The sequence below is a fragment of the Diaporthe citri genome (assembly GCF_014595645.1).
Source record: "Diaporthe citri strain NFHF-8-4 chromosome Unknown scaffold_2, whole genome shotgun sequence".
Classification (NCBI taxonomy): Eukaryota; Fungi; Ascomycota; class Sordariomycetes; order Diaporthales; family Diaporthaceae; genus Diaporthe; species Diaporthe citri.
Window position 1 is genome coordinate 5,122,530 of NW_025064847.1, and position 25,894 is coordinate 5,148,423.

At 55.0% G+C, this 25,894-nt stretch overlaps 12 protein-coding genes across 12 annotated transcripts; 7 read left to right on the forward strand and 5 right to left on the reverse strand.

The window, feature by feature from the left end:
* Window positions 1-87: 87 nt before the first annotated feature.
* On the forward strand, window positions 88-580 carry INS49_006958 (uncharacterized protein; the record flags this gene model as incomplete). Its single annotated transcript, XM_043167724.1, has 3 exons — window positions 88-262; window positions 337-384; window positions 453-580. The coding sequence occupies 3 exons, from the start codon at window positions 88-90 to the stop codon at window positions 578-580; spliced, it is 351 nt and encodes a 116-aa protein (XP_043028868.1).
* A 716-nt stretch (window positions 581-1,296) lies between these two features.
* On the forward strand, window positions 1,297-3,897 carry INS49_006959 (uncharacterized protein; the record flags this gene model as incomplete). The annotated part of the gene is made up of 1 exon (XM_043167725.1): window positions 1,297-3,897. The coding sequence occupies one exon, from the start codon at window positions 1,297-1,299 to the stop codon at window positions 3,895-3,897; it is 2,601 nt and encodes an 866-aa protein (XP_043028869.1).
* A 309-nt stretch (window positions 3,898-4,206) lies between these two features.
* On the reverse strand, window positions 4,207-7,443 carry INS49_006960 (uncharacterized protein; the record flags this gene model as incomplete). Its single annotated transcript, XM_043167726.1, has 2 exons — window positions 4,207-4,676; window positions 4,746-7,443. The coding sequence occupies 2 exons, from the start codon at window positions 7,441-7,443 to the stop codon at window positions 4,207-4,209; spliced, it is 3,168 nt and encodes a 1,055-aa protein (XP_043028870.1).
* A 417-nt stretch (window positions 7,444-7,860) lies between these two features.
* On the forward strand, window positions 7,861-10,044 carry INS49_006961 (uncharacterized protein; the record flags this gene model as incomplete). The annotated part of the gene is made up of 1 exon (XM_043167727.1): window positions 7,861-10,044. One exon carries the CDS (start codon window positions 7,861-7,863, stop codon window positions 10,042-10,044), a length of 2,184 nt encoding a protein of 727 aa, XP_043028871.1.
* A 114-nt stretch (window positions 10,045-10,158) lies between these two features.
* Window positions 10,159-11,256, reverse strand: INS49_006962 (uncharacterized protein; the record flags this gene model as incomplete). Its single annotated transcript, XM_043167728.1, has 3 exons — window positions 10,159-10,830; window positions 10,893-11,086; window positions 11,163-11,256. The coding sequence occupies 3 exons, from the start codon at window positions 11,254-11,256 to the stop codon at window positions 10,159-10,161; spliced, it is 960 nt and encodes a 319-aa protein (XP_043028872.1).
* A 379-nt stretch (window positions 11,257-11,635) lies between these two features.
* INS49_006963 (uncharacterized protein) lies at window positions 11,636-12,666 on the forward strand (the record flags this gene model as incomplete). The annotated part of the gene is made up of 6 exons (XM_043167729.1): window positions 11,636-11,669; window positions 11,761-11,839; window positions 11,896-11,936; window positions 11,999-12,132; window positions 12,193-12,515; window positions 12,585-12,666. 6 exons carry the CDS (start codon window positions 11,636-11,638, stop codon window positions 12,664-12,666), a joined length of 693 nt encoding a protein of 230 aa, XP_043028873.1.
* A 175-nt stretch (window positions 12,667-12,841) lies between these two features.
* Window positions 12,842-13,952, reverse strand: INS49_006964 (uncharacterized protein; the record flags this gene model as incomplete). The annotated part of the gene is made up of 2 exons (XM_043167730.1): window positions 12,842-13,526; window positions 13,618-13,952. The coding sequence occupies 2 exons, from the start codon at window positions 13,950-13,952 to the stop codon at window positions 12,842-12,844; spliced, it is 1,020 nt and encodes a 339-aa protein (XP_043028874.1).
* A 1,257-nt stretch (window positions 13,953-15,209) lies between these two features.
* On the forward strand, window positions 15,210-15,842 carry INS49_006965 (uncharacterized protein; the record flags this gene model as incomplete). Its single annotated transcript, XM_043167731.1, has 2 exons — window positions 15,210-15,476; window positions 15,531-15,842. The coding sequence occupies 2 exons, from the start codon at window positions 15,210-15,212 to the stop codon at window positions 15,840-15,842; spliced, it is 579 nt and encodes a 192-aa protein (XP_043028875.1).
* Window positions 15,843-16,358: 516 nt separating this feature from the next.
* Window positions 16,359-17,368, reverse strand: INS49_006966 (uncharacterized protein; the record flags this gene model as incomplete). The annotated part of the gene is made up of 2 exons (XM_043167732.1): window positions 16,359-17,311; window positions 17,365-17,368. 2 exons carry the CDS (start codon window positions 17,366-17,368, stop codon window positions 16,359-16,361), a joined length of 957 nt encoding a protein of 318 aa, XP_043028876.1.
* Window positions 17,369-19,167: 1,799 nt separating this feature from the next.
* On the forward strand, window positions 19,168-20,565 carry INS49_006967 (uncharacterized protein; the record flags this gene model as incomplete). Its single annotated transcript, XM_043167733.1, has 1 exon — window positions 19,168-20,565. The coding sequence occupies one exon, from the start codon at window positions 19,168-19,170 to the stop codon at window positions 20,563-20,565; it is 1,398 nt and encodes a 465-aa protein (XP_043028877.1).
* A 301-nt stretch (window positions 20,566-20,866) lies between these two features.
* Window positions 20,867-22,018, reverse strand: INS49_006968 (uncharacterized protein; the record flags this gene model as incomplete). Its single annotated transcript, XM_043167734.1, has 3 exons — window positions 20,867-21,332; window positions 21,391-21,797; window positions 21,854-22,018. The coding sequence occupies 3 exons, from the start codon at window positions 22,016-22,018 to the stop codon at window positions 20,867-20,869; spliced, it is 1,038 nt and encodes a 345-aa protein (XP_043028878.1).
* An 824-nt stretch (window positions 22,019-22,842) lies between these two features.
* On the forward strand, window positions 22,843-23,100 carry INS49_006969 (uncharacterized protein; the record flags this gene model as incomplete). The annotated part of the gene is made up of 2 exons (XM_043167735.1): window positions 22,843-22,896; window positions 22,954-23,100. The coding sequence occupies 2 exons, from the start codon at window positions 22,843-22,845 to the stop codon at window positions 23,098-23,100; spliced, it is 201 nt and encodes a 66-aa protein (XP_043028879.1).
* Window positions 23,101-25,894: the final 2,794 nt, after the last annotated feature.

Consider the following 25,894-nt stretch of genomic DNA (forward strand, 5'->3'; position numbering starts at 1 on the left):
GAATTTGAGAGCCTGCATAGACAAACACCTCCCGCAAAGAGTGAAACGGGATCAAACAACTCCAATCACTCCGGTCACAAAGCGAAAATGGCCAAGTCCCAACGATCGAGCGTCACGAAGGCCAACAACCAGCGGCTCAAGAAGAATGTTTTTGGCCCAGTAGAGGCGGCAAGGCAACAGCGCCTGTCGGCGCGCCTTCTCGAGATCGCCTCGCAGCCCAAACCTGTACCTGAGGAGGAAATGAAGGATACAACCGAGCAGGGTATGGAGTACCTCTAAGTTCCCACTCATTTGTGAGGAGACGGGCCTCCAGGCTGACCCTTTTTTCTACAATAGCTGAATCAGAGGAGACTAAGGCTGCTGCTAAGACAAAGCCAGAAGACAGTGAGTTCGATCAGGCGCATATGCCCCGTCCGCCTTGATCATTGAACTAACGTTATATTCTACCCCAGCAGCCATGGAAGTCGACCAGCCGTCAAAGTCCACCAAGTCAAAGAAGGGCAAGATTGTGAAGAGACGAGGCCGAAAATCCAACATTGTCTTCCCCAAATTCGGAGACCGAAACAAGAAGAAGAGGTGAGGGGAACGGGCGACATTGATACCAAGGCATAGGCGTTCCACTCGATTCAGCCAAGTACTTCGTCAAACCAAGCCAGATTGCTTCGTGGTCGTCGTAAAGGGCAGCGCGACTGAGGAGCGCGAAGTCTACCGCACACCTCCCGAGCGAAGGGATTCCAAGCCGTGGCACGTGGATTGAAGAGGTCGACTACGATACTCATTTTGATCTTCTGACTCCTATGGAGTTGCCAGCTGTGGAATAGCCTAGCAAGCCCATGGGACAATCTATAGGCGTTATTGGGCACCAGACCAGGTCCTTTCTTTCAAAGATTCGGGTACTTACCGCTTGGGTTCCTGTGAACATTTTGCCAGTCAAAAAGACGGCAGGCGGTTTGCAAAGCTAGGGGCGTTCGGATAGCGCCCGCTAGGGGCTTGGCCACCCCCACACTGACAGGGGTACAGGTGGGCTTGGGGGCAGCAGTCCGCATGCAAGGCTGATGAAGGATCGCCAATTCAACCAAACTGTCCACAGTCCAGCTGGCCTCGCCTAGCTGCAAAGGATCACAGCTCTCCATGATAATATGAGCCAGTCAATACACAACCTTGCGCAATTATCTCTCAAACCCCTCCTGCTTGCAATGGAGCATCTTTCCGAACCTGCTTAGTGCCACCTCTTTGTAATAATTCCCTCGGTTTCTCTCCTTGCCTGCAGCTGATCTGTCCCGGTTCGCGCCTGAGATGCAGGGCCTTCGAAATGGCTCGACGGCTCTCTTGACAATCCTGCTCGTCGCAGCGAACGTTCTGATCCCGGCTGCGATTATAATCTTTGCGACAGGATTCTTCCCTTACAAGCCATTGCTCCCAGGTCTCGCGGGCTACGATAATAACGAGCATGGGCCGCCACCAACTGCGCCCTTTGACCGGGTCGTTTTCATGGTTGTAGACGCCCTGCGCAGTGACTTCGTCTACTCCCCCAGCTCGGGCTTTCGATATACCCAGTCCCTGATTCGCGATGGCTGCGCGATTCCCTTCACCGCCCATGCGACTTCGCCCACGGTCACGATGCCGCGCATCAAGGCCATCACGACGGGCTCGATCCCCTCCTTCCTGGACGTCATACTGAACATCGACGAGGGTGACGAATCGTCGTCTCTCGCTTCTCAGGATACATGGCTCGCGCAGATGAAGGAAAAAGACACCGGAAAGCTGATCATGTACGGGGACGACACCTGGCTGAAGCTGTTTCCCAACGTCTTTGACCGTGCGGATGGGACGTCGAGCTTCTTCGTCGCTGATTTCACCGAGGTGGACAACAATGTCACAAGGCATGTTGCGGGCGAACTCCAGAACGACGACTGGAATACAATGGTGCTGCATTACCTCGGATTGGATCATATAGGCCACAAAGGGGGGCCACGCAGCTCGAACATGTTTCCAAAGCAGGTCGAGATGGATGGTATAGTCGAACAGATCTACACCGCAATCGAATCGCAGCCCCATCTCCGATCAACCCTCTTCGTGCTACTCGGAGACCACGGTATGAATGACGCCGGAAATCATGGTGGCTCAGCCCCTGGCGAGACCTCTCCTGCATTGGTGTTCATGTCCCCCAAGATGAAGTCACTCAAGGCCACATTTGAAGTGCCACTGGATGTTCAGGAAGACTTCCAATACTACTCTGTTGTGGAACAATCTGATCTCGCACCGACCCTTGGGGCTTTGCTCGGCTTCCCGGTGCCAAAGAACAATCTTGGTGCATTCATTGTGGACTTTCTACCGTTCTGGTCCGGCAAGGGCGACCAGATACAGATTCTCATGCGCAACGCTGAGCAGATCCTGGCCATCATCACGACCACTTTCGGAGGGGATCTGTTTGACGCCAAGGGCAGTGTTGACCCTTGCCTCCAGCAGGACACCGAAGTCCAAAAGCTGGCATGTGGATGGCGCCGAGTCGTCGAGTCAGCTCGAACCATGAAAGGCACGGCCGATGTAGACGATGTATGGATTTCTACAATGTCAGAGTGGCTGAGAGATGCTCAAGGCCTCTTAAGCAGCATGGCCAGTAATTACGATATGACGAGGCTCACCCTGGGCCAAGCAGCTGCCATTTCAGCTACACTACTGGCCGCATACGCGGCGTACTTAAACGCTGGCAGGCTATCAGCAAGAGCTCTGCCCTTGACGGTCATCACTACTGCATATGGTGTGATGATGTTTGCCAGTAGCTACGTGGAAGAGGAGCATCATTTCTGGTACTACGCAACAACAGCTTGGCTCGCATTCATCAGCAGTAAAGGCTTCTATGGAGCCTCAAAGTCTGCAGTAGGGCAAGCAGTGGCAGTCGCTACCGTCGCTACGATCACCCGAATCATCAGGGCCTGGAACCAGACAGGCCAGAAGTTCGCCGGAGAGCCTGACATTGTCAAGTCCTTCATCATCACCGAGCCGGTGCGTCTTTGGGCTCTCATCAGCATCACCTACCTCTGGATCCACCGCGCACTTCTCCAGGGCTTCGACGGCCTGCCCGCCTCCCTCGCCATCTTCGGGAGCACAACCGTCGTCCTCGCCGGCTTCACGTTCAAGCTCGCCTTCACCAACGAAGACGCACCCGAGCTCGTCACCGGCTTCGCCTGGTCCCTTGTGGGCGTCACGGAAGGCATCTCGCTCGCCTCCCGCGCCCAGGCGGTCTTCGTCGGGCTAGGTCTCGGCGCCGCGTGCGTGGTGTACTTCGTCGCCGCAGGGAGGAAGGTGTCGAGGCGCTCCTCTGCCGTCGAGACGCTGCACCATCTCTACACGCTGCTCGCCATGACGCAGTCCCGCGCGACCAACATCCCGCTGTTCCTCCTCTTCGACGTCCAGTACAAATTCCTCGCGGCGCAGAACCTCTCCCTCGCCGAGCTGTCGGTCACCTCCCTCCTGCTCCAGTACATGTCCTTCTTCTCCCTCGGCGGCACGAACGCCATCTCCAGCGTCGACCTGTCCAGCGCGTACAATGGCGTCCGTGACTTTGACGTCTTCACCGTCGGCCTGCTCACCTTTATCAGCAACTGGGCCGGCCCTCTGTACTGGGTATCCGCCACCAACGTGCTGCTGGTGCGGAAGAGGAAGGCTGGTTTCGAGAGGGGCGTGTATAGACGCCATGTGACGCTGTTGACTGTGTTCGCGGCTGCGAGCGTCGGCTCCGTCATGGCGGCGTGTACGGCGCTGAGGACCCATTTGTTCATCTGGACAGTGTTCTCGCCCAAATACCTTTATTGCATGGCATGGAGTCTGGGGCAGCATCTGGTTGTCAATATTGGGCTGGGCGGTCTCTTGTACTGGTTGGGCTCGAGGCAGTAATTTCCTATAACATGAAGACCCAAGCCATAATCGCGACATAGAGGACATGAATCTTGGGCCAGAGATCCAAGTCAGATCAGATCAGTATAGACACCTGGCTCTTAGATTCCTTTATTTGCGGAAGACCATAGATGTTTAATGTGCTCATAAATTCAATTTGCGTTTCTCATCAACACAGTAAAGGATCCGACCTCCGCCCTGAACCAAGTACAGCCACAACCAATCCGTGATCCAGACACCCGTAGGCAGGTATACAAATCGAACCAAGAAAATTCATAAGGACCGTAACGCGAGCTCGCCCAGACTACTTCAGCTCATAATAGTGTCGCCATCGTCGTCTAGCAGCTCGCTCACCAAAGAGTCTCCGTCTCCGTCGCCAGCTTCCGTGACGTCCTCGGACTTTGGCTTGACCGTGTCGTTGCTATCGTCGGCCTCCAGCCTCGACTCGTTATCTTCCTCCTCCTCCTCCTCCTCCTTGATCTGCGGTTCCTGGCCAACCATCGTCCGGTCCTCGGCCGCCGGCTCTGGCGCCAGTGACACGCTACGGCTGGCAGTGGACCTTCGGAAGCCGGCCTCCTTCTGCTGGTCGAGGCTGTTGACGATCTTGCCGAGGCTGACGTGGATCTTGTACAAGGCGTTGCGGCCTGTGGTGTCTGAGATGAGGTTTGTTTCCACGGCATCAGAGACCTCGGCGTAAAGGTCGCGCAGCTTTTCCTCGGTGGAAGCGGGCGAGATGTACAGCTTGCCAAGGAGGGCGGCAACCACTTTCTTCTCGTCCTCTGATGGTAACGGTGTCAGCGGTCTTCTGAAGATGATCTGGGCATGTGTCATGCACTTGGGGCACTTACTGCTGCAGTTGGAGTCCAATCTCTCCAACACATTCCTCGCAAACTCAAGGTGGACGTCACCGTTGACATTCGTCTTCTTTTCCGCGTCGGTACCCACATCAGGAGAGAAACATTTCCGTGGATCCGTCCAATCGACCAAGCAAGCTCCAATTGTCGATAAGCTGACCATCTCGTCGTCGACATCCGCATCATCGTCCTCTAAGCCCTCCCTAACATTGTACAGCGCATGCAAGGCATCGAGTGCCACTGATCGCATGAGATCTTGATTCTCAGGGCGCGAGTAACAGAAGACTGGCAGGAAGTAGTTGAGGGCCTGTCGGACGCTTTGGTTCTGCGAGCTCGCTGGCTCGAAGTAGGCAATAACAAGGGTCTTGAGCAGTTCAGCGGATGCATCGATGTCTGTGACGACACGGCCGAGAAGAAGTTTCGATGCTGCGATGGTGGCGACAGCCTGCACTTCAGGCGATTTCGCGCCTGATCTCAGAGCCTTGACGTAGACTTTGAGGAGATTCGGGTTGTTCGACAGAAGCTGCGACCCATGGACGTTGAGTATATCTGTGAGGATGTGCAACGCTGTGATCTGGAGGGCGGTGTGGCCCTTGCTGAAGAAGTGCATGAAAAGCGTCAGGTTCTCCTCGGCCAGCGACCTATCGAGCAAGGAGCAGAGACCCAAGCATAACAGACCACGCTCACGCACAGGCGCTTCGTGGCTGCGGACGGCTGGAACGACCAAGTTGTTCAGCATAGACACCAAGTGGTCATTCTCCTGCAGGCTACCGGCCACGTTGGTCAGCATGCACTGCACAATATGAAGACACTTCATGTTGATGACGATCTCCTTGACTGCCTTAGCATGAGCTTCCTCTTCTGTTAAGTCATTGTCTTTGTCGTGCTTTCCGCTCTTAGCAGATTCTTCGTCTTCATCAACCTCGGATTGGGCAGAGTGGAAGCTCTCGTCATCGTTGGGTTCGTCCAGGATTGTATCATGCACGTCTGCCACGGCTTCGAGAACGACGCTGCAGAACTCGCGCTCACCCGCATTGTCGGGTGCACAAATGTCCCGGAGGACGTTGACGGTGAGTTTCGTAACCTCGTCCGGGAGTTCGGGGATCGATAGTGTTTGCCTGAGCAATGAGAACATCTTCCTGCGGCCAACTTCGTCGGAATAGTCGAGAGTCAGTGCAATGTGCAGAAGTTGTTCCACGATAAACTCTTGCTCCACGGTATCCTCCTCGTCCTCTTCATCCTCGGGCTCCTCTCGCTGCTCTATTCTCTTCAAAGCATCCGTGAGGACCTTGACATATCGTTCGAGGTAGAATCCCAGCTTGGTGACCTCAGGCAGCTTTTCTTCGATCAAGTCTTCATATTTGCCATTCCCCTCATTTCTGCAGAACTCGTTGAAACTCCGGGCCATGAACACAGACTCGGCGGAAAGAGTATCCCAGAAGTTGTCATCCAACGTGACTGCCTCGCGGTAATCTGGCCGTCCTTCCCAGAAGCCCCTCATAGCCTCCAGGCCAACACCATTCTCGACACCGGAGTTGACTACGTCGATACGCTCAAGAAGCTCAAGCAGGCCTTCGAAGCTTGGCGCAGGTAGCTCAGTGGGCTGTCCATCGTCGTTCAATGGCGGCGCGCCCGCGCAGTCCTCGATCCACCGCTCACGGAAAAGTTTACCTGCCGCCTTGCGGACTGTCTCATCTCGATCCCTAAGACCCCAGCGCAAGAGCTTTTCTCGCATGGAGAGTGACAGATGCCTGAAGTCTCCAAGGGCGGGAAGAAGACGGGAGTATACAGCACGACGTGTCATGGCGTCCTGGTCTCGCGCTCTCTCCAGCAAGAATGGCAACGTGTTCGGCAATATCGGTAGGTTGACAAGCAGAGACCTCCGGACATCTGCACTAGGATCATTTTGAAGCACTTCAAGGAGCTTCTCCAGCAAGCCGCTCGCTTCGTCCCCGTCGCTGTCGGAGTTGGCCTCAGCCTCGATCTGGTTCCCTGCCAAACGGCCGAGACCAAGGACTGCCTGGGCGCGGATCATGGCCTCCTTGTCGCGAATTCTCTTGAGTAATCCATATCGAAGTTTCTGGAAAAGGTCGTCATCGATGGCGTCGAGAGAGTTCACAATGTGAGCGATGAGCTGGGTCGACCGATATCTGACAAACTTGTCCTTGGCCATCATCAGGGGCAGGATGGCGTCCATGAGCCGGGAGGTCAACCTCGTACTCGGTGTCTCGGGCATGGTGCTTGCATCCTCATCGACGTTGCCCGCGAGTTCATTGTCCTTGTCGATGGAGTGCCGCATAAACACACCGACGAAGCGGATTGTCCTCTCGCCGACGGCCTCGCTCTTCCTGACGGGCATGACGCGCAAAACACACCGAATGAACTCTGTGTTGAAGTCATCTTCGTCAAAGTCGCCCGCGGTGGCCTTCTTGGCACTGGTTGGTTCGTAGCAGCATGCCTCCTGCAGCTTGCGCAGCGTGACGGCCGATTTCCTGTGTGTCGCGGTATTCCTCTGAGCCTCGCGAAAAACAGCGGCTACCTGGGTTCGGAGTTCATTGTCTGGGGTTTCCTCAGGGACGTCGAAGGCGGCGGATGATGCACGCGATGCAGCGGTGGATGTGCGTGCGGTCGAGTTGGCGGCCGAGTTCCTCGTCGACGCGCGCGCCGATCGTGTTGACGTGCGAGGGGGCATGGCTGTTGGACTCAAATCGATGAAGTGAAGCTATGCAGGAGTGGAGTGGGCATTCAGTCTGCCGCGGATAGGATGGTCGCTAGACTGGTAAATTGACTAAGTACTGGACGGTAGCACATTTGAGTTGGTCGGATGAGGAGGCGCACGTAAGCAGGGCGGCCTGGAACGGATTCGACACACCCTTCTTTTCTCCTCGGTCTCTCTGGCTCGGAGTCGCGGTCGAGATCTGCTCGTTCTTGTTGTGTCAACATAGAGAATGCGGGCGCGGGTTACCCCGGCAAGTCTCACTCCCGATAAGCTAGCGCAGGTTCTTATCGGGAAAAGTTTCTGGGCCTCGCCCAAGCTTTTCCCTCCCCTCTTGCAGTTGAGCCACCATTTTCGACATAAACCACACGAGAGGTCCAAACGACCCCCAAAATGGCCAAATCAACAGGCCAAAAGAGGCGTAGGGAAGCCGAGGCCGATCTCGAACAGCAGAGCACCGCAACGAAGACTCAGGACGGCCCGCCGTCCAAGAAGAGCCGTGTCGAGGAGCGACGGTCCCTCTTCGTAAGGTCTCTCCCGACCACAGCAACGGCCGAATCCCTGACCGACTTCTTTTCGCAACATTACCCTGTAAAACATGCCACTGTCGTTATCGATCCTAGGACCAAGGAATCCCGTGGCTATGGGTTCGTTACTTTTACCGATGCCGACGATGCTGTCGAGGCTAAGCAGAAGCTCAACAACGAGCTGCTTGGTGGCCGCCGTATGAAACTGGAGGTTGCCGAGCCGCGACACCGTGCAGGCGGTGACAGTGCTGCCAAGTCTCACATCGCAGAAGAGAAGAAGAAGCGAGAGGAGGAAATGGCAGAGGCCAAGAAGGCCCCGAAGCTGATTGTTCGAAACCTGCCCTGGAGCATCAAGAGCTCGGAACAGCTCACCAAGACCTTCTCCAAATATGGCAAGATCAAGTTCGCCGACCTACCAAACAACAAGGGAAAGCTCAAGGGCTTCGGTTTTGTGACCTTCCGTTCAAAGAAGCATGCGGAGCGGGCAATGGAGGAGATGAACGGCAAAGACGTCGATGGGAGGACCATTGCCGTGGACTGGGCGGTTTCGAAGGATGAGTGGCAACAGCAACAGGGTCTGGAGCAGGAGGACGAGGAAAAGGATGAACCGAAACCCAAGTCCAAGAAGTCCAAGAAGGAAAAAGCCGACGTAGACGATGATGAGGACGAGGAGATGAAGGACATGAACGAGGAGGACCGCGACCTTGCCATTTTCATGAAGAAGATGGAAGACTTCGACTCCGAGGACGAAGACGACGACGAAGAGGACGAAGATGAGGACGAGGACGAGGATCTCTCAAGCGACTCGGGAGAAGAAATCGTGGAGGAGAAACCCAAGCGTCTCACGGATAACTCCACGACAGTCTTTATACGCAACCTTCCCTTCACGGCTACGGACGAGTCGCTGAAGGAGCACTTCGAGAAATTCGGCCACATCAGGTACGCCAGGATTGTCAAGGACAGGGCAACTGAGCGGCCCGCTGGCACTGGCTTCGTTTGTTTCGTCAACGAGGACGACTTCAAGGCCTGCTTGAAGAACGCTCCACGACAACGACAACCCGTCAAGACTTCTAGGCACTCGGTACTCCAGGATGAGACTGTCGACACAGATGGTCGCTACACCCTCGACGGACGTGTCCTATCGGTGGCTCATGCAGTGAGCAAAGAAGAGTCGGCTCGATTCACCGAGGCGGGTCCTGCGGCCCGCAAGGGACAAGAAAAGGACAAGCGGCGCCTATACCTTCTCCCCGAAGGCACCATCCCCAGCGGCTCCCCTCTTTACAAGCTGCTCTCCCCGACAGAGGTCAAGCTGCGTGAGCAGAGCTTACAGCAGCGGAAGAAGCAAGTGCAAAGCAACCCCAGTCTGCATTTAAGTATGACGAGACTGGCAATCCGCAACCTGCCCAGGAACATGTCCTCCAAGGAATTAAAGCAACTCGCCCGGCAAGCCATTGTTGGCTTCTCTGCAGATCTCAAGGCAGGCAAGCGCGCTCCGCTTTCCAAAGAGGAGCTTTCGCGAGGAGGAGCTGAGGACCGGGAAGCCGAGCACCGTCGCAAGGAAAAGGGCGTCGGCGTCGTCAAGCAGGCAAAGGTCGTCTTTGAGACGAGGGATGGCAAGAAGGTGGACGAGTCCACCGGTGCAGGTCTCAGCAGGGGCTATGGATTCATCGAATACTCCAGCCATAGGTGGGCGCTCATGGGTCTCCGTTGGCTCAACGGCCACGCACTCAAAAACGAGGCAGGCAGGACGGTGCGACTGATTGTGGAGTTCGCGATCGAGAATGCACAGGTGGTGAGCAGGAGGAAGGCAAATGAGGTGAGGGCGAGGACCAAGCGGGCTGAGGCACAGGACAAGGGGGGGCAAGACAAGAAGCAAGGACGCAAAGACGTCAAGGGCAAGCCGGGCAAGGCACCCCAGGCGTCGGCTGGTGTTGAAGATAGTGAGGGTGAGGGCAAGAAGAAGGATGCCAAGGAGAAGTTGGCGCAGAGGCAGAGGATCATCGGGCGGAAGAGGATGGCTCGGAAGAACAACAAGGGCCGGAAGGGTTAGCTGCATCTTTTGATGTGTGAGGTGTGGACATTCCACGTTCGAACTTTGCTCAAGATACCACCAACAAAAAGCCAATTCTTTAATTTAACTGATGCATTTATATTCTGTCTGCTATCACAACTTTGCCTTTCTTGACTTGGCACTATCGACCCTCTTCCCCTCGTCATCCTGCTCCTTGACAGTCAAATCCGGCAACTCCATCGGCATGATCCTCCTCGGAGTGCTTCCCGGCACGACCGAGTACTTGGAGAAGTCAGACACGCCCGCATGCGCCCTGAGGAAGTCCTCGTCAAGCAGGAGCTGCCCATTCACGACGGGCGCCGGCGCCCCGAGCATGGCCAGTATGGCATCGGAGAAGATGGTGGGCCTGCGCAGGTCCCTCTCCTCGTCGGCGTTGCCCCGCGTGAACTGCGCCGTGGCGGCAGACTCGATCGACACGGCCGGCCAGATGCTCGTGACGGCCATGCCGCCCTCCCCGTCCCTCACCAGCCCCTGCCTCTCAAAGTCCATCGCGAGGCCCTTGGTCAGCACGCTCATGCCCACCTTGCCCATGGCGTACGCCGTCTTGCCCCTGAAGAAACGGCTGTAGATGGGAGGGCTGACGATGACGATCCTGCCCCCTACGGAGCTCTTCTTTAGGTGAGGCAGGGAGGCCTGTACCGCGCCGTAGAGCCCTTCCGGGTTGACGCGCTGCATCAGTTGGAATCGCTTCATGGGGCTGTCTTCGACTGAGGCCCACCATATTGCCCCGGGATTGTATATGAGCACATCAAGGCGGCCATATCGCTGGGTTTTCGCGTGTCAGCTACTTTATCCTGGAGATCTAGGGGCGGGCGATTCAAGCAGACCTTAATGGTCTTGTCGACCAACTCTTGTAAGCTGGCGAAGTCCCGGACATCAACTGCAAAAGCGGCCGCCTCGCCGCCGGCCTCCTTGATTTCTCGTTCTACTGTACTGATGGTGGACTGAGGCGAATTAGGACCTGGTGGAAAGGCAGTCTTGGAAGAGTAGGCATCAGATGTGGACTTGGCGGCTACGACGACTGCAGTTGAAAGAGGAAGAGAGGTGTTAGTTCTTGATTTTTGATATCCATACTTTTTTGAACTCTCAGTCCTTACCAGAATATTCACGTCTTGCCAAATCAATGGCGATCTGCCTTCCAATTCCCCTCGAGGCACCAATCACAAGTGCTACAGGTTTCGCCTTGGACATGGTGATGGATGTCGTGGATGGAAGTGGTCCAGCTTGAGAGGACTAATTTATCTCATCATTCAAGTTCGAGATTTGAGCCACATAGTCTACGATAAACAAGATGGCTCGCACTCCAGAGGCATGTGAATGATAGACATTGTTGAAAGTCAAAGAGGCCCTCGGTATGGTGATCGATTACTGATCACCTTGGGGAGCCGTGGGGTTGCGCTTGGGGAGCTGGGCAGGTGTCCACCGTCCCCCATGAACAGCCGAGGCTCGTCATCCTGGTATACTTGGGCTAACATGCATTCCCTCCGCAACTGCTTGTCAAAATATCAATCACGCAACTCAACCCTAATGATAGACAGGTCTGACAAATCCGAAGTACCTTTCAAGCACCATGGGAGGCCGGATCGATTGCTATATTGACATTGGTAAGAGCCAAGTATTCTGGAGCTGATTACAAAATACTCCGCTCCGTACACCACGCGGTCTGTGACTGACTGACGACATGGCGTCTCGCAGCGTCCTTTTACAGCTACCTCGGTTTCGTATACCTGGTCGAGAACCTGAGAACTCTTGAGTCTCATGGCGTCCAAGTAGAGTAGGTCGACCGATACCCGGCCATATGAATGCGTAGCTCATCACGCTCTCGTTTAGGTTCCACCCCGTCTTGCTCGGCGGCATTATGGCTGGGTCGGGTATGACAGACAAGGAATATGTGTATTGCCATCCCTGAAGCTGACTCCCGTTCCTCTTTAAGGCAATAATCCACCCTGGTTCAACCAAACAAAGGCGAAGTATGGGGTCTTCGAGGGCAGGAGAGCAACAGCCCGCGCAGGGAAACCAGAAATACAGTTCCCCGAGGATCTCATGCCCATGAGCCATACTGTTCTCGTAAGCCTCGAAGTGACGGCTCCTGATCATGGAGAACACATAATCTAACCAGTCTCATAGCCAATGCGAGCTCTACACTATATCAAAGCCAATTATCCTCGTGAGGTGTACCATACCACCTGGGCTCATCTGTTCCAGAAGTTCTGGACGCCTCCGAACCTCAACCTCACCAAGGTTGACGTCTTGGCCGGGGTCCTCTCCGAGTTCAAGGAGTTCTCACCCGAGGAATGCGAGCAAATTTTGGCCGCGGCCAAGTCGCAGGAGGCCAAGAACGCGCTCACCAAGGCCACGCAGTCGGCCCTCGACAAGGGAGCGTTCGGTGCGCCTTGGCTGTGGGTGAGGAACGACAGAGGGGAGGCTGAGCCCTTCTTTGGTAGCGACAGGTATGTGCTCCTCTGCCGCTTATGCTGTGGTTTTCCGTCAAGCGTCCCACCTGACTCCCTGCAAAACAGGTTCCATTTCATATACAAGTACCTGGGTCTGCCTCATCAGGACATCGCCCTCTTGCCGCCAGGGGCCAAGTCCAAGCTGTAGCAAGGATGGTCGGGTTGGCCATGTAGCAATAATCAAGCAATTCTTCTATTTGCAAATTGGGGTATCTCTAACATTTGACAATGTCCTGCGCCGCTTACAATCCCTGACAACCAATACCATTCCCAAACCGTTGCTGTGCACATCGTCCAGAGCCAGTGATACCAGGCACCACCTCTCACACCTTGGAAGCAATCCTGACCCGCCTCGCCTCCTCCTCCCTCCTCGCCTCGCTCCGCGCAAGGAAGTCCTGCCTGTCGGCGAACGCCCCCTTGGCCCTGCCCGCGAGCGCCAGCTCGTCCTTGATACCCTCCTTGTCCACGAACCCGGCCCAGTCCATGCGCGACTTCTCGACCGTGTTGAGCTTCTTCGCCTTCTCCTGCCTCGCCTGCAGCCTCACCGCCATACCCAGGTTTAGGTCCGCCCGCTGGCCCTGCTCCGCGGCGTTAACGATGGGCTCGAAGGCCGAGCGGAAGGCCTTGCGCGGCATGCGCTTGTCCGACTGGTCGTCCTGGGCGTCGGCGTCGGCGTTCGCGTTCTCGCCCTGCGAGGCCAGGTATAGCCTTGCCTCGGCGGAGTCGCGCTGCACGAGCTTCTCCTCGGTGTGGACCTTGCCGGCGAAGTTGTACGTCCGCTTGATCTTGATCATCTCGCTGGGATCGCCGTCCTTGCCAGTTGCTCCCTGGGCATTCGACGAGCCGGTGTCCCCTGGGGCTGTTGAACCATCGCCGTTCTCGCCCTGTGAGGTCGTTTGAGGCTGTTGTTTCGTAGGGACGACCGGCGCGGCTGTCATCGAAGCCCATAGTGCGTCGACGTCGACGGTCACGGGCCCGCTCGCTGCTTGGATCTTGCGTTCTGCTTTTCTGTAGGGGGCGACGAGTCAGTACTTGGATGTGTGGCTGGTGTCCAAAAACAAAGTCCAAATAGACAGAATACAAGTTGGCGGGCACTCACCCTACTGCGCGCATGCTCCGCGTCTTGATCAAGCCGCCCTCGCCGCCTTCATCTTCGTCGCGTTGCGCCTGGCGGCCTTTCTTCTGCTTTTTCTTGCCCCTCCCGATAATCGCCTCATCGCCCGAGTTTTCGAAGCCCGCGTCCTCTGCATCGTCACCACCGCCAGCCTGCGGTTGCCTCTTCCGTTTTACAGGTGCGGGTTCGGCAGCATCGCCGGCAGTTTCGTCTTCGTCGTCCGAGGAAGCGTCGCCTTGCTCGGGTGCCTCATCTGGCGCAAAGTCTGAGTCCTCAGACGAGGCATAATCCTCATCGTCGATCGTAGGTTCATGCGACATCTTGGGGCTGGCGCTGAATTGCGAGTGGTAAGTCGAAGTCGGTCTCGCGTCTCGAAGTTCTGGGCGCGCATCGGATTAGAGATTCTTCGATTTACGCAGACTATCTTGCTTAGAACAGACCCCGTCTGGAAACCCGGCGGAGCTACTGTCACCAACCCTCGGGCTGCTTCAAGCACTTAGTTTCTTCAGCCCCCCGAACCACCACAATCAATCGTCCACGGGTATCACGACTCACGAATCACAACAAAAATGGAACAAAAGAATACATGCAACAGGCAGAATTCGCTGGTCGTCACCGACCCAACTACTAATTGCCCTCTCACAAGCTTGATTACAGGAGAGCGAACGGGATCCGATATTTTCTTGTGGATTTGGTCGCATGTGTTGGATTTGCGTCGATTGCAGCCTCACATCCCCAGGTTCGAGATGTGGGATCGAGGCCAGGCGTGGTGACAGCCAAGCCATATGCGGCTTGATTTTGCGGGCTAAGGAAATGCCATCTTGAGATCTTGAGTGGTCACCCACCGGTTTCATTCCGGTACCTCCCTCAGATATGCAGGACACTGGCAGAACCGACGGTGGCATTGAGTGGCCTGCGAGGACACCTTCTCGAACTGCCCAGACGAAGGTGTCCCCCCACGTTTGTGAGGCCGCTTTGACTCAGATCTTGGCCCACGAAGGGCATCTGTCAGATGCAGAGGGAACTGTAACCCTACCAGCAGTTGTATTCACCCGAAAACGCCATGCACTACTGTGCGCGTCCGTATCACCTTGCATACGATCTGTCGGTGACAGGTTCTTGGCTGCAGTTTGGGAATCAGATAGGCACTGAATGAGCATGTTATACGGATCACTGCAATATTCCCTGCGCATTGCTTTTGATGCCTCGCTGGCACGGAAACGAGAGTGCTGGGCCTCTTGCAGGTGTGCCATTATTGGCACATCGTGCCGTTTGTAGGGATTTGTTCGGCTTGACCACAGATCAGTGTTACTGTCGATCGAAAGACCTGTCTAGATTAGGTCCCTGACAATGCGGATCAAGCGATCCGTCGCATTGTTCGACATGGACTTTCGTGGGAGTCGTTGAATCCCTCTCAGTTATATAAAGATTGAATTTCCCCATCCATCCTCAAGTGCAAAGAAGTTGAGGACAAGGAAGCAAGCATTGGAAGACAGAACTTTGTAAGTGAGCTCTTTTTCAAGACACCTATAGTCCGTGACTGACCTCTTACAAGTATCAAACCAGGAACTACAACGATGGACGAAGAAGTGGATTTTGAGAGTTTCTTGACAACATCGTGGGAACTGTTGTCCGATGCTCCTGGACTTGACACCTACGAAGCTGATGCGTACCTTCATGTCTCTGGCGAGGCTGATGAGGCATTCTTCGAGAGATCACTCGAAACCTGGAACAATGGACCTTCGACTCGTGGTCTCTCTGAGTCCGATGATGTTGATCCCCAGCTGCTTTCTTATGATGGAGCGGGGATGCACATCCCTATTCCAGCTGTTCGGACCCAGGATGTTGCAGGACTAGGCTCGGCCGATGGTCCGCAGGTAGCGACTGAAACTCTTTAGAGTGAGCCACCTGCCCATCACAAGCTGGACTCGATTCAACCTGCCCAAGAGCACACTCTGATGACTCAGGGAGCGTCGTTTTCCCCAGACGTATCTGCAACTCAATCGCCTGGCACTGATGGGGACACGTCCAGTGCCTCCCATGACACTGGCGGCTCCGCCAAACGAAAGTTTGAGGAACTGCCTATGCCGCAGTTAGGGAGGGATGAGTATGTTGTTGGAAACGTCTTCTATTGCCCCGGGTCGGAGTGGTATCCGGACGATGACAAGGGCTGCGACAATGGCTTCCCCTCGGCACGAGACAGGAAGTAAGTCTCCCTCGAATACTCCAAATCGAACGTATCACTGATCAGGCCAAGTAAGCACATTCGGAAACACGTAAAGCCAGTGCTGTGTCCTGAGTGTCAGGTAAGGACAGCTGAGCAAAGGGACATGAAGAAGCACTTCGAGGTTCACAAGCCTCAGACTGATCGGCCGCGATTCCAATGCCCAAACTGTGAGAAACTGTTCACGCGCGAGGACAATATCCCAAGGCACCAAAAAGCCAAGCATGGTGTGGAAGGTCAGGTGTATGGGTTTCGTTGAGACTTTGACTGGAGGTCAGAAAATCGACAGCAGATCAACATTGTTTGTGGTAGTTAGTTCAGATTGAATACAACAACTTGAAGGAAACATTGAGAATTTCCGAGCAACAATTTCTCCATCTACTCCTCTACCCATGTGCAGCAAGTATTACTCTACAGGCGAGCTGACCTGCTGCCTCTGTAGGCAATGATACCAAGCCGAAACTAAAAATCTTTCGAACTGGTCAAGAAAACGAGCAACATATTAAAGTCGAACGCCACCATCGATCCCGGAATCAGACTCAGGATCCACATCGTCATCGTCATCATCATCATCGTCCCACTGTCCATCCTCGGACCCAGAAAGCCTCGCGTCCATCATATAAGTAATACCCGTCAAAGAATCAGGATGGGAAAAGGAGATAGCCTGACGTTGTTCAATAACCATGATAACCTCCTTGCGGATATCGCGGCAGACGCTAGTAAGACACTCGCGTTGCTCGACCCAGCGAGGATCCGCCTGGCCGAGAGGTAGCAGGACCGGCCCCCAAATCGGCCACACCCTCTGGTGGGAGTCAGGCTCCACACACATGGCCGGGTGGTGGCGGAAGTAGATCTTGCAGCAGAGGCAGGCAGGCTTGCTGGTCGCGATGTAGCGGTCGGCCCCCGCGAACGCCAGCCTGTTGTCGTAGAAGTGGTGCAGCATCTGTACCTCTGCGTGCACGATGGGTGCTTTCCGGTCCGGGCTGTGGAAGTCGGACAGCTTGTCCTCGAGGTGCACCTGCTGGTCCATGTGGTACAGATAATCGAGTGAGCTTTCGAAGCGAGTGTCTCTGCTTCCGGACTGGAAAATTCTTGTCATGACACCGCGCAGGTTGGTGTGGGCATCGGCTGGCGGAATGGGCACTGAGGGCGGCACGGGGACCTCGAATACCTCGTACGTCTCAAGGAGATCGGCCATGTGAATACCATCATCCAGCAGCTGCTTTACTGACCGTATGTGAGCTGCCAGGTGCCCGATGATGTGCCGGACTCGGGAGAACGCCACAGAGATGTCATGGGCACGAGTTGCGCTGTGGTATTGGTGGCCGAAATTCTCCATCACCAGCATTTCCGGGTCATTTCGGACCCGGTATGCCTCCTGGCAGGCCTGGTGTAAACCCTGTTCCTGGAATTTGACATTTTGGAACTGGAGCAGCCACTCAGCCAGAGAGGTACCTGTATACTTGTAAGTGACTTGAAGGCGGCACCCCGGCTGAGGGCATTCTCACCCATTTTATTGAAAGGGTTTGCCAGGAGATGATCTCTGCATCTCCGAGCACAGTTCACTAGGCTATGCACCTGAGATCGCATCCTCTTGAGAGAAAAGCGAACGCATTTGCGTGTCAGGTCCAGTTCGACGGCTCGTCGGTCACCCTGAGTGGACCTGACGAAGGCTTTGACGTCCTCCAGCACGGAACGCGAAAACACGAGAGTCCCTTCGGACGGTCCTTTATTAGATGAAACCCAGAAGACGTAGCAATCAGGGCAGTCCTGGATAGCGATTGAAGCAGTGCTGTCGCCGCCTTTGAGATCGTCGCACAGGAAAGCGAGGTTCTGGAGAAAGCGCCTTCGTACGGCAATCAAGCTCGACGGGTCAAAAACGGTGGCGACATGAGGCCCGCGGATGTTGCCCAAGAGGGACAGAAGACATATGGGCTTCGTAGAAGCGGTAGATGAGTCTCTTGTAAGGGTCGAAACGCGGGGTTCTAGCCATGACTGAAGACTCTGATAAGCTGTGTTTTGTTTTGCAAATTCATCTTCAAGATCTCATGTCGGAAGTCTGGGGCAAAACAGAGGCCTTGAAACGGTTGCTGTTTATACTGTGATGAGTTTCTTTCAATAGTCGTCTTCCAACCGAGAGGTGGAAAAGGGGGCCTCCCACATTTGGTCCTCAATATCTCGACCAGTAGAGTAGTTGATAAAGCTTAGATACCCTCAACCATTCGGACCTGGAGACGAGCAAACCTGTACCACCTGCCCGGTTGGTATCCCGGCCGGAGGCCCACCAGTACAACATCGACCAAGTAGATGTGAATCGGACAGACGCAGCCACTAACAGAAAAAAAACTCAAATCCACTAGGAAATTCATGAGTAAAGTTATTTGTCTGGACGAAATAGTCGTGAGCAAAATGAATGGCTATTCTAGGTCTTGGATATGAAATGATATCCCATGGCTAATGGGATCTCCTGGTTTCTTTGCTGCAGAAACATTTGCTGAACTGGCTGGCTGTCAGACCAATCACTTCTTGCTTTTACTCAATCGAAAGTCGGTAAATGGACACCTCCTGTCTAATGCTACAGGGCTCACAATTCTGAATTGGAAGTAGAGAGATTAAACGGGTTAGGTGCAGCTCAAATGGTACTGCCCTGCTCCAGTCAAAGATGCCAAGGCATGTACGTGGTGGCTTACTGATGTACATGCCGGCACAAAAGTTGACAAGCCGACAAGTTACAGTAGAGCCTCGTCCTTCGAAGCGCCGTGGCACCAGGCCAAGCCGTCAGGAGGCATCCAGGACGAAATCCTCGGAATATAACCAATATCAAGCTTACCAGCCGCCCCCAACCAAACTTTGAGATACTGCTGGAGGATTCAGATGCAGCGGCTGTGTCAGAAGGGACGACTCGACCCATACTTATTCGGCATCGAGAACGGCAGAATGGTTGCAAAAGACTCTTGTAAAGACGCCACCACGCAAGTTGCTTACCAGCATTGCGTTGAGGCTCTACGCGGGCATTCCGGCACGGCCCTTCTAAGCCTGACATCCTATTTTTAGCTTCTAATACATACTCTCGGTTTAGGAAGAGTCAGAAGGGTCGAGCGCGACAGTTGGGGTTTTTCAAACTTATTAGCTGGGCTCCCTCAGAGCAGAGCTGCCGGGCTCAGGTTTGGCTCACATGCTATTGCTATGCTCTCTCCCCAGTCTTTTCTTTCATTTTGTTCTGAAATATCTAGTGAGCGTCTCGAGTTGTGGCTTAATGTATTTCTTTTTTTACTTTTGGTCCTATTCCAGAACCTTGATACCCATCCAGCATGGTCGAGACACAGTATTACGAACTCACGGAGGCAGAGGCCCAACCTACTACCAACGGCGGCTGCAAGAAACGACTCAGATTCATGTCAAAACTCTCTAAACCATGGCGAATGGCTCTGTTAGGAGTCACATTTGCCCTTCTCGTCGTTATTGCTGCCTACCTATGCCTCATACTTGCCTACGTCGTCGCAATCCTCTGGAAAGCAAACAGACTCCCAGACCGCAGCGAGTCACATTACAACCTTTACAAAAACACTCGCTTCGAGGCTTGTAGGGCCACGCCATCCCCGCACTTCAACTGTAGCATCTTTACAGACGACTGGACGCAACCCCCAGACGGAGCACACTATTCCTTGTGGAACCACGGTCGTGCTGTGATACACGGCCCTCCTGGCAACTGGTGCGACGCTGCTAGCTGCTTCAACGCGTGGAAGGTGGTGCCGTCGACGCCACGGCACAGCGCCTTTAGCCTGACCACTCTTTTGATCTGGGCACAGCTCTGCTTCACCGCCCTATCCATCCTCTGGGAGCTCTACAAGACCCTGTCACCCCCCAACAAGTGTACCGGTCCAGGGTTCTGGGACTGGTTCTTCCTCATCAAGGATGCCATCACCCTCGGCTTCTGGGTCGGGGGCTTCGCGTCTTTGCTAGGCGACATCTCCTCCGCGGCGCCAGTCTCGATCGTTGCGTGGCTCTCGATCTGCAATCTGTGGATCGACCTTCGCTGCCATCCCTGGTCATGCTGGTCTGTATTTGTTCGCCACCCCAGAATAAAAAAGACCTTGTTCTGGATGCTAAACGTTGTAGTCCTCTCCCATTGGGCAGCAACTGTATACGCACTCCGAGTATACTGGGAATTCTACGATTTCACGGGCGCGCCCGACACTGGCCGCGTCAGGAAGTACAATATCAACAAGTACGACTGTCTCGAGGACCAGTTAAGCTCTGCCCCTGGCACGTCCTCCTGCTCCGCCGAGTCGCTATGTGCCGAAAGCGCATTCTTCACCAGCCCGGACTTTCATTCCCATCGGGCGATGTTAGTCCTGCTGGTTACGTACAGCGCCCCCGCGGCTGCGAGTCTTATATTCTTCGCAGTAGCTATAGTTGCCTTGGTGTTTTTGTTATCCTTACACCGGTGGGCGCCACAAATCATCCAGCGACCCGTGAGAAGTGGATGGCTGCCGAAAAGAAGCAAGACTGGCGAACGGATCGCGTCATTCCAGCTGATTTTTACGTTCTTTTTTGCTCTGGCAGGAGTGGTGTTTGGTGCGTATATCCTCGCTCAGGGATATCTGAACTGGGATCTTGAACGGATCCAGTACGGTGGTGAAGGAACTATCGTTTGGAACCCAAATTGCACAGCAGTTCATGTTGGCATCAGCCCGGAGTGGTATTAATCAGCCTCGTTCTCCCAGCAGTGCCGCAACTAGCACATCGCCGGCGGACTCCCATCACACGTCAACGATTTTGATACTGAGCGGGTAACGTAACTCCCAAATTCAAAATATATACGTAGATACTTGGTTATGACACAAGCGAGAGTTTGGGGTATCTTTGAAAGCAACAGAAAAAATCAAGGCTCAGGCCAGCAGCGACCGTGTCCAACATGCTTTACCACCACATAGCATCGTCATCAACGTTGGGAAAAGTTATCAAGGAAACAACAATGACCTCAGCAAAGAGGCTATCGTGGTGTCATCAGCCATGCAAGGTAACAGTGCCACCAGAGATGCTCATGTCAATCGTGTGCAGGCATCTCAGGTTCGAGTTCGGACAGTTGGCATGGAAGAGCAGGGTGTCCCCCTGCGGCGTGGCCGTGGCCCCGCCGGGGGACTGGAGGCCAAACGCGCCCGAGGCGAGGAGCTGGCCCCTCCGCGTGTAGGGGCCGGCGATGCTGTTAGACGTGGCGTACTTGACGTCGTACTTTGGGTCCGTGAAGCAGTGGCTGCTGTAGAAGAGCACGTAGGGGCCGTCCGGGGTGCCGATGATCTGCGGCGCCTCGACCAGCGGGCCGTCCTCGTCGACCCGGTCCAGGATCTGCACGGGGCCGCCGACCGTTGTCGTCCAGTCGTTGACGTTCATCTCCTGCAGCATGATGGGCGTGCCGTGCAGGGGTGCAACCCCGTTGTTGCAATCACCGCCATTACCAACACTATTACCGTCCCTGCCAACAATCAGCCATGTACATCATGGATAAATGTTCAGCCTTGCTTGGAACTTACTCCTTATAGACGATGTAACGCTTGTTGTTCACCTGGTCGTAGAACGACGAGGAGTCGATAGCCCCACCAGTGCTTGCGATGTCGGGGCAGATCGCAGGGCCGTCCTGTGGCGTGTAGGGGCCCTCGATCTTGTTGGACGTGGCAATACCAACACAGTGGAAGGGCTCATTGCCCTTGAGTGCCCCAGAGTAGGTCATGATGTACCTGTGGTTTTCCTCTGGGGGCATCCGCTTGACGTCAGGCGCCCAGTTGTTGGCGCCCGTGGTCCAAGAGCCGCTGTTGGGCAGGGCATCATGGTTGATGACAGTCCACGGCCCATCTGGTGTGTCGGCCACAGCCACTTGGATGTTGAATCCGTTACCATTGGTTGCAAATGCATACCACTTGCCGCCATCTGACGGCCATGCCTTTATAATAACGTTAGATGAATATGTTTGGCACACGAGGGGGCAGTCACACTCACTTGTTCTAGCGAAGGGTCAGGGAAGTCATAAGTTGCTCCATTAAAGGCTGCACTTATGGCCCTCTTGTTGTGGAACCTGCCTTGGGGCAATATAGGAGAGGCAGTGACATGGTGCAGCAGTGAGGCCAGGAGGCCCAAGGCTGCGAGGCCGCGGAAGGACTGCATGGCAAGGGGAGTGATGGCTGCCGAAGCAGAAGTGCAACAACAGTAATGGGATAAGTGAGACCGTATGAGACGGGGGTGCACAAACTATGGTTTGTGTGATATGTGGAAAGCGAGCCTATTCAACTAAGACGTTCTGGTCATGTCTCGAGGATCTAGACACCCCGTCTGAGGATGCCAGATGAGGACGACACGGCGCCTTTTGTAGCACAGCGCCATCGCCTATTCTCGCAGCCAGACTTGGTCTCGTGAGGCATGTGGTTACTTGTTCAATGACGGCAGGCTTGGGAAAAGGCAGAAAGCCAGCCAGCCCGCCCTCCACTGCCGATCCGACTCTTGTCAGTCAGCCTGCAGGAGGTGGTAGTGATGGCATCGCCCCAGTCCACTGGACCAACGTCCCCTCCAAGCGCACTTGGCCGGATGTGCGCGTGGCCCGGTGCGACTGCCGTCGACGACAAGGGCAATGCGGCCAATGAGGCGGCCATGGCCTTGAGGGAAAAAGACTGTAGCGTGGCTCGCAGGCGTGGACGAAGCGGCCTGGCGGTGGGTCGGCACCCAAGGAAGCCGGGCTTGCCCTCAGGTGCGAGAGGCAGGTAGGTTGCTTCGTTACTCGGCATGCGTCCGCAGAGACTGCAGGACTACTTTTGGCTCGCATAGTCGCGTGGCAGAAGATCTGCTAGTCTCGTGGCTCTCCGCAAATTCAGGACTCGCTAGAGTAGGATTCGCAGGGCTGAGTAGTGTAGCTGCGTTGGATCTGAGCGATGGATGTATGTACTTTGTACACCGGGCTGCCGAGGAAAAACGAACCCACACCCAGCTCTGCCGTCATGGATCCCCAGCGAAACTCGCGGCTGTCGTCCTCGGCCAGGCGGCCGCCGCTGGTAGACTTTGACGCCCACCTCCTCATGCTGTGGACTCAAAATCTGACTGCCTTGCAGAGGTCGACTGCAGAGCTGACACGCGCAGGATTGGGATTCCTTTCCCCCCAAGGCATCCGGCAATGGGCACTGGGCTCTCGGCTGAGTCTGGGCGATGACGGGGTGGACGTCCGCAGAATCAAGCCTCCTGCCCAGTCCGGCGACTAGACGAGGTCCGGCGTGGTGACAGGACGCACAAGGGCGCCTCTCCCGATGAGTGGGCGCGGGAGGGCACAGGCACATGGCAGGCCATGACTTGTCGGATCGCTTTTCGGCACGTCGAATCACAGGCCGTGCCATGCGTCGTACTTCTGCCCGCAAGCCTGCCCACACAACACAGGCCCTGCCCACCTTGGACCTTGCCGTCCCTCGCATCCTGTGCGCGATGCGTCAGAGGGCCCGATGCGACGCTGAGATGCCGTGGGGGCCGCCCAGGTGACTGCCCTGTCGCCGGGCCCCTCTCTCTCCATCTCCCCCCCCCCCCCCAAGAGCCATGTGTCCAGGGTACTCGTGCCGTGCCATGTCGTTGTTGTTGTCGTTGTTGTTGTTGTTAGTGTGTTGGTTCCGGCGTCGCATCCGATGACCTACGCCAAGATTGGCAAGCTGCAAAATTCCCGAAGGCGCCCTGCCCTGCCGGTATTTGGGCCGTTGTCTTGAAAAAAAGCCTAATAGTCTAAGCACCTGCAGTGGGGCCCTTGCCGTGCCGTGCGTGCCATGCCATGCCATGCTTTCCTACTACTGCGCGTAAAATGCTGTGCACTTGGTATTCCCGGTCGCCGGCCGCCTGCTCGGTTGCAGTATTCCCGGTCCCACGTCGCATATAGGACAAGACACATGTTCTCGCTTCCAGATTGTTCTGCAGAAAAATAAATGAATCTTGGTCCATCTTGGTCCATCTTGGTCCTTGACCGCTGACCCGGGAGACGGGGTGACCCCAGCTTGCACATCAACACGTCGATCACTCGGAACAAACACACTTAGGATGAACCCAGACTCCATTTAAGCTTATGCACCCGAACTCACATCTCCAGGCCTCGCCCGGGCCAGTCACGGCCGGTAGACCGCGCTCTGCAGCAAACGGCACTCTCCTCGTCCGGCTAACATGGCCCGATATGTGGGGCCTTTTCTGCAGCCCGGCCTGCAACATGCTCGACCTTGACTCTCCTGCCCCGTCTCCTGCCGTCGAACACCTCCCCTACTCAGGGCACAACAGGTTCTGGAAACTACCCTCGTGCCCTCCTCCAACCATGCTGTGCGCCCCCTTGACTCTTGCCATGTCAGCACCTCTACCCCAACCCGTCTGCCTGTCAACTTCCCCCTCCCCCCTCAAGGCTGCCAATAAGGCGCTGACATATCGACCGCCGATCACTTCAAGCCACTCATGACGGGGGGGATCATCCCTCGTGACATCCTCTTTTGTCAGTTGGGTAGCATTCGAGAGAGACATCGCCTCCATTCCGCCTTTGACTCGAGCACCACATCCCCCATACTGGGTCATTTGTTCAGCCACCCACGGCAACGACTCGGGCCCGCGGATAGGCATGGAAACCCTCTGCAGGAGGAGCACACCGACTTCCGAACCGTCCCCCAAGCAAGCCACTCGCCGAGGTTGCTTGTTGTGACTAAAACCCTCCCGCCCCGTGGCTGTTGGGCACGGCCACCAACCAGCCAGTGGTTTAAAAGTCCCTGCACCAACACCAGGAACCGCAGCAGCCACCTTTGACGGCAGGCCAGACGGGGGGCGTGACCTTGATTCAGGCGTCATAGCGCTGCCGCTGCTACTCTGGCTGCCAGGTCATGAGATGACGAGGAATTCTTTCCAAGGGGCACCGGCGACCGTGCCCGGGTTGAGGGTTGGTATCAAATATCCTTGAACCATGAGTATGCGCCCCTCAGAGGATGCCAGCGTGGCTTACGTTGGTCACTTTGTGGGGATCAGAAGAGCATTACCTGCGTCTCTATTGGAACCGGTGGCAGCTGCGGTCATCATCTCCTCTTCTTGGCCAGGGAGAACTGCTCTTTCTTGCATTCCTCGTTCCGGACGGTCTGCCACCCCGGTCTTCTTTAGAGTAGCAAACACCGAGACAACGCCGATGTGAATTTGTTGTTGCCAGCAACCCGGGGGCTTGAGACAGCGAGTGGAATTGTCGAGTTTTGTGGAGTTGCGGATATTCTGTGCCTGGGCTTTGCAATGTGTGCGGCCCCTGGGCCGATCTCAAATTCTATGAGATTAGGGACATGATCGGCACGTCAAATTTAATTAAATCTATGATAAGGTTGAATATACATCTAAGTGGGTTGTAGCAATGCAATAGAAGAGTTCAGGCTAAATTGGGGGTACGGTGATGTTAGACATTCAGTAAGCTGTAAGGTACCCAAGGATCTAACTAGGCTTATACAAAAGTGACACAAGTATGCAGCAATTCCAGGTCTACCAGACGTGGAATGTAATATAAGAATTGAATCTGAATCTTTGCAAAGCACGTTATACTAAGTCAGTATGATATGGCAAACAATTAGCCTCAGGCCACAAAGGAGAACTATTCGATTCGAACAGTAGATGACTGGGATATACTTGTTCAGAGCCCTGGAGTCTACACTCTAATGTCATTCGCATCAACAAAAGTATCAGGATAGCATATACAGAAGGGTAGCGTTTCATCTACAAAGCACACCAGGTCCTGAGCGGTACACTCCAGGTGTCCGTCACACTTATATCTATGTAAGCGTGGACGGATCTGCAAACCATACCAACTAACAGCGAATCAAGCCATGGTATTATAGGATGTAATCGGAAATTGTGTCACTTGACTGAGAGGACAAGGATCTATGTTGATCATCAGGGAGCAGGAAGTTATCAGCAAAGCACAAACATCGTTACGCGGCATATTGCCTTGCATATACCAGGTTCATGACACTTATCCCCACCTGGGCAAGAACCGCATTCGATAGTGAACGGGTT